This window comes from Centrocercus urophasianus, unplaced genomic scaffold, assembly GCF_019232065.1.
Source record: "Centrocercus urophasianus isolate 14NV4802_14NV808 unplaced genomic scaffold, USGS_Curo_1.0 seq_62, whole genome shotgun sequence".
Taxonomy (NCBI): domain Eukaryota; kingdom Metazoa; phylum Chordata; class Aves; order Galliformes; family Phasianidae; genus Centrocercus; species Centrocercus urophasianus.
Genome location: NW_024885222.1, coordinates 356,974 through 367,243, shown reverse-complemented (window position 1 = coordinate 367,243; position 10,270 = coordinate 356,974). Strand labels below are relative to the sequence as shown.

The 10,270-nt window shown below is 55.0% G+C and overlaps 1 protein-coding gene across 1 annotated transcript in view; it reads right to left on the bottom strand.

Annotated features, from left to right (window-relative positions):
• RAB5C (RAB5C, member RAS oncogene family) overlaps nt 1–9,929 on the bottom strand; it is an 11,505-nt gene extending 1,576 nt beyond the window's left edge. Inside the window, exons 1-5 of the mRNA XM_042836561.1 lie at nt 9,846–9,929; nt 2,399–2,642; nt 1,281–1,432; nt 856–978; nt 34–127 (exon numbers count right to left, since the gene is read on the bottom strand). Of these exons, the coding sequence (XP_042692495.1) occupies nt 34–127; nt 856–978; nt 1,281–1,432; nt 2,399–2,564 (535 nt within the window). The 5' untranslated portion in view covers nt 2,565–2,642; nt 9,846–9,929. The remainder of the gene's footprint in view (nt 1–33; nt 128–855; nt 979–1,280; nt 1,433–2,398; nt 2,643–9,845) is intronic.
• Between the last annotated feature and the right edge of the window lie 341 nt (nt 9,930–10,270).

Below are 10,270 nucleotides of genomic sequence, written 5' to 3'. Positions count from 1 at the left end.
CACACACACACACACACACACACACACACTCACCTATTGCCATGAAGATTTCATTCACATTCATCGCTGTCTTTGCTGACGTCTCCATGAACAGCAAGCTGTTGTCATCTGCATATGTTTGTGCATCCTAGAAACAATCACATTAGAGTGATAAAGGCATCCTGCCAGGAGGAGGCCCCACACGCTCCACTTGCTGGCATACTAATGACTGAAGGCAGCCTCTGCCCAGCCCAAACTGGGCCCTTCCAGCCCAGCACAGCCCTGCCTGGCCAGGACAACCGGGGACACCACTGACAGCAGCACAGGACTGAAGTGCCAGCAGAAGAGCCAGGATACAGCAGCACAGGTTGGTTGTGAGCTGCATGTGGACTCTATGACTCAAGCAACTTGACGCCTTGTACTTTGGCTGGCTGGGAGTTGCACACACCTCACAATGTGCTGCAAGCAGCTCTGGGTGCAGGTCCTTGAGATAAGAGCTTCTACTAAGAAATCTGCCTCAGACAACTTGAGGTGAGTCGTGAAGACTAGAAAACAAGCTTCAGGTGGCTTATCTAAAAGATGCCATTCCATACACCGATGAAGACGGCCCCTGATAAGCAAGGCAGCAATAGTTGATAATACAAATTTGTTCTCTATGGGCCTTCATAACATAACTGTTACCAACAAGAGCTACAGGTATTGTGACAAACCTACACGAGGAAGGCAGGCAAGGGGCACCCTGGGGTCCTCAGCAGCATCGATCTCAACTTCCACACTTTCTCCTCAAAGTATTTTTGACATAGACACCTCCTAGAGCTGACCAAAGAGCTGCTTTCCTGACTGCTCAGGTAGCAGCCAAACCAGATTCCCACTTACCTGGAAGTCCACAGCCCTCTTGGTAGCAAGGTCTGCCTTGTTTCCTGCTAGTGCAATTACAATATTGGGGCTAGCCTGCCTCTGCAACTCTTTCACCCAGTTCTTGGCTCGTACAAATGTGTCCTGGAAGTAAACAGGAGGCAGTCAGGAAAGGCAGCCTCTTATTAACGCACAACGAAGATATGATTAGAACAAGTCTTTCCTGTAAGAAGCATTCTGCCTCTACAGCACTTTGTAGCAGCATTCTTTATCAGCTTACACAGCCTTGCTCAGAAACAAGGAAGTGGCCACGAGTTTGAGAAAGTCTGACCAAGGCACCTGTAGGCCAGCATCTGCAGAAGCCCTAAACCCAAAACTCTCCCAGGGAACGGAGAAGCATCAGATACAGAGGCAGATGCCCCCGGGGGCCCCGGCGCAGTACTCACTGTGTTGGTGATGTCGTAGACAACGATGGCGGCCTGGGCACCTCGGTAGTACATGGGGGCCAGGCTGTGATACCGCTCCTGCCCCGCCGTGTCCCATATCTCAAACTTCACCGTTGTGTCATCCAGACAGACCGTCTGCGTTAGGAAGGCAGCTGAAAGAGAACGGGTGTTTGCCTCATCTCCAGCTGGAGAGCTCCTGCAGCAAGAGCCAGCAGCTCAGAGCAGATCTGCTTTTGCACAAGAGCTGGCAGAAGCCCCAGCCAGGCCAGCACACCGCCGCCTGCCGTGCGAGTCGCAGCTCTGCCGCGCCACAAGCTGCTTTCATGCAGGAACCAGAGAGCAACACAGAGGTGGCTCCGAGCAGCCAGCAGGCAGCCTGCCATTCAGGGCTGCTCCCTTTCCCAGGGGCCACCACCCCGATCACGCAGCACAGCTGCAGCACCCCCGGGATTTGCTTCCAGGAGCGCCGCGCTGCGCTCAGCCCAGTTCCGCTGCGCTCCTTGGTTTAGAACTGGTGCTTTTCCCGTTCCAGTGAGCACAACGCCACCTTCATTTCAGTCCCAACACAACCAGGCTTCTACACGGTCTGAGGTAGAACAGCAGATCACTCACGCAGCCCCTGTGGCAAAGCACTGAGCCCTGCCTGCCTGCAAGCTGTCCCGCTCCCCACAAGGGTCACCACAGGGACAGACGCAGCCCCTCGGCGCGCATCTCCTCACATTACTGCCCAGAAGGCTGGGTGCTGACTGACCTTTGATTGGTGACACCACACCGACTATTTTAAGCTGAAGATCTGCTAGGCCTGAAGGAGTTGTGGAAACGGCTTACTTGATCAGGCTACAAACAAGACTGATATCCCAGGTCCCATTCAGAAAACATAATTAAGGGCTATAAACTCAGTTCTAATTAGAAGCAGGAATTCAAATACTGGAAGATGCCTGAGAGGCAGAGCACTCGTGGTTGCCATAGCACTGCTCTCTGTGCACTGATCTTCACCCAAACAAATCGCAGACCGAGAGTTAAAGCATTACTGCCTATTTATAGCCATTAATGCTGCTGATAGCTCGGGCTGCAAGGCCAGCACCTTTTAACCACCAGCACCCGGCGTCGGCGCTCACCTCCAATCGTGCTCTCCTGGTACTCGTGGAACTGCCCCTTCACGAAGCGCAGAACGAGGCTGGATTTCCCCACCGCCGACTCCCCCAGGAGGACGAGTTTGAACTGGCAGATTTTGTTCCCGGCCGCCGGTCCATTCGGTCGGGCGGCTCCACCTCGACCTGCCATTGTGGCCTAAGTGCAGGAGTGCCAAGAGATGAGGATGCTGGAGATTCTGCACCGGATCCACCTGGAGGCAGGTTGCAACTGGAAGAGGAGGTCAGAGTTAGTGACACACTCCCGGAGCAGCCCTACCAGTTCCAGAGGTGGTTTTGACCCTCAGCCTCCATCAGCACAGGCAGCTGCTGCTCCTCCTCACTATGGAAGGCTACTGGCTGCACGTACCGCCGCGCGTCAGGCAGCTTCTATCAGCCAGCAGCTCCCACAGCACCTGAGGTAGCCTGAGCCTCCTCAGAGCAGGGATGCAGGAAGAGGAGCTCCCCCCCACAGGCCCTCCAGCACCTCCACTGTGCCGTGCTGCACACCTTGCTGGGGCAAGGCAGGCAGAACAGCCAGCACGCCATCAGGTTGTCAGAGCTTTGCCCATTAGAACATTGCTCAGTGATGGGAGGCAACCGAAGCTGACCTGAACTCCTTCCTCCTCTGCTGAGTTCAACCCGCGGCGGCTTCAGACTGCCAATGAAATGGAGGTGTCTGCAGGCCCCATGCAAGCCATTACAGAGCACTGACACTCCTCCAGATCACAAGAGCAAGTTGTTATGCTCAGATCTGTGAAGGCCCGCTCACAAAGCTGTTAAACGCTGCATCTTCAAGCAGTCCTCAAGGCCACCTCAGACCTCCTGCAGCAGCACGGAGGAGCTGAGAGCAGCCGGCCCAAAAGCAGCGGCCCCTGCAGCACCGCAGGTAATTATCGCTGAGCAGAAGTCTAGACGACTTATCTGAACACAGGGGCAGCACCTACACACAGAGCAGCACCAGACCTCCGGAGTTGGGCAAAGCACAGCACAGAGGTGAGACGAGCTGTTCTACATCCGCAGATAACCTCGAGTGAAGCTCAGTGCCTCCCAAGCCGTTAAGCACAGTGAACTGCATTCCTGTTCTCAGCTGCAAGCAGATAACGTTCCAAGCACACAGTTCCACAGATCTCAGCAGATTTCCTGTATTCAACATGACTCCCACTTCCTGTCAGTGACAAATGCTACAACTCATCGCATCTGCTCCGTATCACCACTTTCCCTTCAACTCTCACAGCCCAAGTTTCTTGACAGACAAGCAGCAAACAAAGACCTGATAGGCAGTTCCCCCACAGCACATCCTGAGCTCCAAGGAAACACCTTTTTGCTCAGGGTGAACCCAGCATGTACCCAGCACTCACATGAGCAGGAGCCCTGGAATGGTGTCCCATGAGCCACGCTTCAGAGCAAAAGCTCCAGAGAACACAGTGATCCATGGAGACATTCAGCATGAAATCATTTGACCAGCAGGAGAGGCAGTCAGAAACCTACTGCCACAGCAGCACAGCAGCACCAAGCACTGAAGCAGGCAGGTGGGAAAGAGGCCTTGAGGAGCCAGGCACGAGCAGCGAGACGCACGAGAAGCCCAAGTTGTGGAGCAGCCATCGACTGCAGCGTGTGACCAGAGCCTGCCTCCCATCCCAGGAAGGACAAGCACTGCTTTGACAGGACGAGAAAGCTTGAGAGGAAGCACACAGCAGCAGCTGGTTGTGCTGGACGGTGAGGAAGCAGCACTCTGCAGCTCTGGCCAGGAGCCGCTCGGTTATCACTGGGGCTCAAGGGGCGCAATGGAAGCCCCACATCTGCACCAACCTGAGGAAGTTTCTGCCTGTGGCGGTTCCTCCTCTAACTCAAGACTGCAAAGCAGCAGCTTTTGCTTGCTTAACCTTGTATTCATTTACCAGGGCGGTCTATCAGCACACTGGTAAGCTCTGTCACCACCTCAGACTAACATGCTGCACGTTAACAGCCACGTGAATCATGCCTCAATTGAGCTATGACCTCCTGAAACACGATAGGGGTGATTCCCAGAGCAAGGAGATGAGCCTGTTGACATCCTCACGTTTTGTGACCTATATTTCAGAGACTTCTTTTACCATGAATTCAGTAGAACTGAGCAAGCAGGTCTATGTGCAGCTGGCAGAAGAATCAAGTTACCAGAGGACTGCTTCTGCTCTCCACTGTGTTACAAACGATATCATGGCAGATTCGTTGGCTTACGACCAAAATACTCAAGACAAATATTTCACCGGGGCTTTTATCTTGTTAAATAGCTGACGGCGTTACATGAATTCCTTGGCCAAGCAGCCCTGAAGGCACCGAGTGGTTTTGCTTCACCTACCACCGAATGGCAGCCAGCCGCCAGCAGGGAGCCTGCGCTGCCCTGCTCCCACCGAGAGCTGCTGCCTGCATGGGCTCACACAGCACGCCGTGCCCGGCCCCGTCAGTGCAACGCGTGCTGAGTTCTCTCCACACACACTGCTGCCTTAGGAGCAGCTCTGCACAAGCGCCAGCCCCACGTTGGATCTGCTCTAACATCCCAGCTGCAAGGCGCCGTGCCTTCCCCCCACAAGCAGCGGTCTCTGGTCAGTGAGGCTGAGATCTGGAGCAGCAGCTGTTAGGGAAGGAGTCACTGCCGTTGTCAGCTGCCACGCCACAGCCTTAGAACACCGATCTACAGACCTACATCAACCTCTGCCATGTGCTCCTAAGGTTGTGCCACTATTTTAAGTCACAACTTCTCCGCAGAGCCTCCTGCCCAAAGACCTGAGCACATTCATTTCAATTTAGAGGCAATCAAATCTCCAGCAGGAAAAAGTTAACATTCTTGTTGGCTGTCTACAGTCCCGAGCAAACGCAGCAAATGTAAAACCAGCTCTTTTACATGCTTCTAATGCATGTATCTGCCTCCCGATATCTGCAGAACGAAAACTAAACAAACTCCAGCATCTGATATTTCAAGGCACCAGCCCAGTTTCTGCTCAATCCACTGCAGGTGCTGCACAGCTGGGCATCATCCCACCAGGACAGCATCCCACCAGGACAGCATCCCACCAGGACAGCATCCCACCAGGACAGCATCCCACCAGGACAGCATCCCACCAGGACAGCATCCCACCAGGACAGCATCACAGCTGGAAGACCCAGAGCCAAGGAAGCAGCAGAGCCCTTCCCACCGCCCCACGATGACAGCTGAATCCTGGCCATCGTACTCAGCAGCAGCCCTTTAACAGAGATGACCGACCTCCCGACCCGATGAACAAAGCTCTCCGAGCAAAATAAACCCTGCACAAGTTTAGAGGCAGGTGAAGCTCCTGCTGCTTCCCAGGGCAGTGCAACGAGGCCCGCAGAGGCGCTGCTCAGGCTGAGTGCAGCAGCCCAGCTGAGGGCTGGCCTGGGCCACAGGGCTCAAAGCTCAGCCCAAGGCAGAACACTGCACCATGAAAACTCTGCTGAGGCTGAGATTAAGCCTCGTCTGCCAGGCAGCACTTGAACAGGGCAAGTTGCTCCGAGCCTCTCAGGAAAGGAAGCCAGAACAGCCGAGCACCCAACAGAGCTCTCTGGAAGATGAGGCAAGGACTGCAGCTCTACAGCCAAAGGGAGCTGCAGAGCCAAACTCTAACTCTGAAGCAGTCAGCTATAAAACTGCTTCTCTGGCTTTTTATTTCCTTTTTCTTAGTAGGACTCTATTGAGAACTGTCCTTTTTCTTCATCCAAGTGACTCAGCCTACATGCACAGCAGAAACCGGCTACCTCAGCTCTGGGACCCGAGCAACATCTCCAGGATCTCACTCCAACTTTTGCAAGCTCCAGGCCATCCTCAGCCACACGCACTTCATTCATTTCCTGAGCAGAACACAGAGAACATCCACAGAGAACCCCCCTCCAAAGATGTTCAGCAATTGTCCTTTACCACAAGTTCCTGAAAGCAGCTGATAAGATGCAAAGCTATTACACTGGGATACGGCTTTGAATGCTCAGGCAGCTGAACGAGCAGCAGCACCGGGAGCTGTTACCATGTTGGCCACACTGGCACTACAACGAAGCTCCATGCCTAATCCAGCAGGGGTTTTAGTTCTGCAGAACAGCATGACTAATTGCTTTCAAAACTGCAGCTAGCGTGCTATTAGATCACCATGGGCTGAAGAGAGAAACGTGCAATTAGGGCAGGCTGAGGTTCCGAGCTCCTGCCCTTCCTTGTGCTTCAGGAAAGCATTTGAGCCTGCAGGTGACCAGAGCCACCACATCCCCACCTGCTGACACCACAGCAAGCGAGCTCGTTCCAGAGCAGCCTGATGGAGACCCAAGCATGTGAGCTTCCAGTGCAGCTTCAGTCAAGCCATGGAAACGGCACACTTGTAAGGACTGCTTTGAAAGCAGCAGGATGAGAGGCGGCAGCTTCCGAGCAAGTGTTAGCAAGACATAAATTGCAGCACACAACTCCTGCAGATGAGTTCTGCATCACCTTCATTTTATACAGGCTTCTCACCGGCTGTACGGAACAAAGCCCCGCATCCCAGGTACCAAAATCCCCCGCTCCCATGTCAGCCTTGGAGGTCTTGCCTGCGTTCAGTTATTCTTGGCACTGCAAGAACTTCGCCCAGTGTCCAGAAGCTGATGCACTGCCAGGTTAACAATACTCAAGTTTACTGCGAGGACCAACTCAAAGCTGAACTAAGTTGTAATCCTGCAGGCAAGGCTCCCATACCTCCTATTTCTCACTCTGCACGCTTTCAAAAGGCTCGACTTCATTCTGCCCACAAGTCCAGCAACACACACCCATAGACAGCACCAGACAGCAGAGCAGAAAACAGCCATCTTCACCACCAGAGTCAGTGACCTTCATAATATCTTTCCCAGACTGCACAAAGATCTCCTGCCTCCAGTGGCTCCTTTTTTGGAGCGCTACCATATCAAAGCAAACACGAAAAGCAGTGTTTTCTTATCTGTTTATGTAGGACAACTCCAACAGCTCGTTCCCGTGCCCCAGGGGAAGTCAGCAAGCACATCAGGATTTAGACAGAGCACTATTATTCCCCATAACGTCTCTTCCAGGAAGATTTGCTGTTTCTGGCTCACAGATGGAAGGTTTTCATGGTTGCTGACAATTTCACAGAACTTGCATAAGAGGACTTCAAACTTCACATCCCAGGGGAAGAAAAACGCTGACTCTGCCATCCCTACATTCTGCCCTCTTCTCAGCACGCTGACCAAAATACTTCAGGCTACACCCACTTCATCAGAAGCGCTCCCATTTCACTTCCTGTGTCTGGAAGGACTTGGCACCATTCCCCCTCCCTTCCCGAGGAGATGCGTGGCCATCCAGCACCTCACAGCAGCACTGGGCTGATGAGCAGCGGGGCCGGAGCAGCACAGAGCTGCCCCCCCTTCCCATGCAGGGCTTTGCTGCAGTGACAACAATTTCACTTCTCATCGCTGCTCCTCCACACCTCGAGGTTTGGCCAAGCACGCAGTACAGGCTGTTACTCAGCTTTGTTGCAGTCGGTGCCCAATCCATTACTGGCTTCACTGTTATAGCAGTGACCCAAATCCAACTCTGTCCGTAGTAAAACCAGGTAAGTGTTTGACTTGACTACATCCCACATCCACCTGTTGAGCTAGCTGCCCCCTGTACTGCTCTCTAACTGAAACCCCTCCTCAGAACTTCCATTTTATCTTGTTCCCTCACCTGATGGGGTATTAAAGCCTTACTTAAACAGCCCTAGTGCCAGGCAGTGCAGGTCCCTTATCTCAAAATGGACGTAGTTTGAATTAGCCTACAGTATCTCAGCGGGAAAAACTGCCTATGGAGGTAGACTGCTATGGAAGAAGTTGACTGTTAGGGCGTCCTGCTGAGACACAGTTATTGAGGCCAACATGGCTTTTCTTAATCTTACAGGGCTGTGCAGACTCTAGCTTTACCTGCTGTCCTCTCTCCAGGAGGGCCTTGAGGCCAACACTGCCCTACAGCAGTACTCAACTCCTTACCCATTCCAGTCACAGCTTTCACCTTTTAGCCTGAGCACAAAGCCTTAAAGTCAGTGCGCAAATGAGCATCAGTGGGACGTTCCAAGGAAGTTCACTCAAACAGCATGGCACGTCACACCAACATGAATCAAACTTCTTTCTTTCTATGGTCACAATCAAGCTTCAAGGAGCCGAGTCAGGACTCCAGTTCAGCGTTACACCGCATGAGGTGTCATGCTTTAAGCAGGGCAGCTTGAGCATTTGGAAAGCCACCAGACAAAAAACTAAGTATAGTAGATGCAACTTGTTCCTCATAGGACTTAAAATAGCATCTCAGTGTACTCTTCCCTCTGATTTCCTTACACATTTGGAAACCATCAAGGTCAGAGCTCCAACAGCCGCACACAACAGCAACAAGTGAAGGGCCATAACTCCCCGGCAGGCTGGCTCACAGCGAGGTGCTGCCATTAACCACACGGCTCTCAGAAACCAGAGCTCTCAGTAGCATCTTGAGTATGACCAGAAACAGCAGCAGCTGCCAGCACAGGACCTCCATGGGCAGCCTGCTGCTCACCGTGCAGCTGCAGGATCGGCCCTGTGGGATCACACAGCAGCTGTGCCAGGCAGCTGGAGGCTGCTGTGTGTAAACATGGAGCCACGCACTCCAGGTCTCTTCCAAGGAAAGGGCAGCACTGAGGTCAGCTCTATGCCACCACACTGAATCCCACACACGCCCCAGAGCACAGAGATGGCGTTTCCCATCAGCAGCAATCCAAAAAGGTCTCCGCTCTACACTACTCCTTCCAACAAATAAAGCCACAGTCTTCATTTAGGCCATGCTCTGCCTAGGACCCAGCTGGCTTCCAGCCTTCTGGAGCTCCTACGCCCACCTCAGCACAGACTGGCCACAACAAAAGGCCGGACAATCCTTGCAGGCAGCACGCCTTCCTCAGATCCCATTCAAACTCCAAGCAGCCACCGCTGTAGCACAGCAACACGAGAACGACCAGACAGGGGAGGAAGCATTTATTAAAAGCAGGCCGCAGCAAGCAGCCGGGTCTCTCCTGCCCTATCCGTAAAGGAAAACGTTCCAGCCTAGGGCCGCCAGAGCAGCGGCCGCCCCGCCCGCCCAGCACAGCAGCCCGTGCACGGAGCCCTCCCGGTGTTGCCGGCGGGCAGCGCTCCGCTCCCAGAGGCCGGCAGGGCCGGATCCCCACGGGAAGCGACCGACCGACCAGCGCCGACACCCGCTGAGCGCCCGGCCGAGACACGGGGGCGCGCACTGCCGACCAGCGCCCGCGAGACCGCGCCCCGTCCCCACCGCTCGGCTCCTGCCCCGGCCGGGCAGACCCTCCAGGAGCCGGGCCCGCGCGATGCGGGGCGCTGCAGCCAGCCGCCGGGCCGGACCGAGCAGTGGGCCTGGAGACCCGCGAGCCTCGGGCGGGGCAGAGCGCAGCCCCTCACTCACCGCCCGCAGGGCCGCTCCCTGCCGCGGGTGCGTCTCGCAGGCCCCGGCCCTCACTTCCGCCTTTACCCGTTCCGCTTCCGGAACCGTCCGCCAGTTCCGCTCCTGCCTTGCAGGTCACGGGCAGCTGCATCTGCCAATCATCTTTGTCCCGCCTCATCGTGTCTCCGCCTCCTGCGGGGCGCGCTGTGTCACGTGTCCGCGCTCCTCTACGTCACTTCCTGTCCCTCGCAGAGCGCCGTGGGAATTGTAGTCCCGGAGTCTCCCGGCAGCGCTCTGGGCCGGGGGGCGTCGTGGGACACGATCCTCGGACGGGGTCCGGGGCGGGAGGGAACGGGTTGGAGACCCCGGTGCGCGCAAACCGCGTTGCCCCGCCCCGCACGCGCTTCCCGCCCCGCAGCTCGGCCCCATCCCGTCCGCAATCCCTC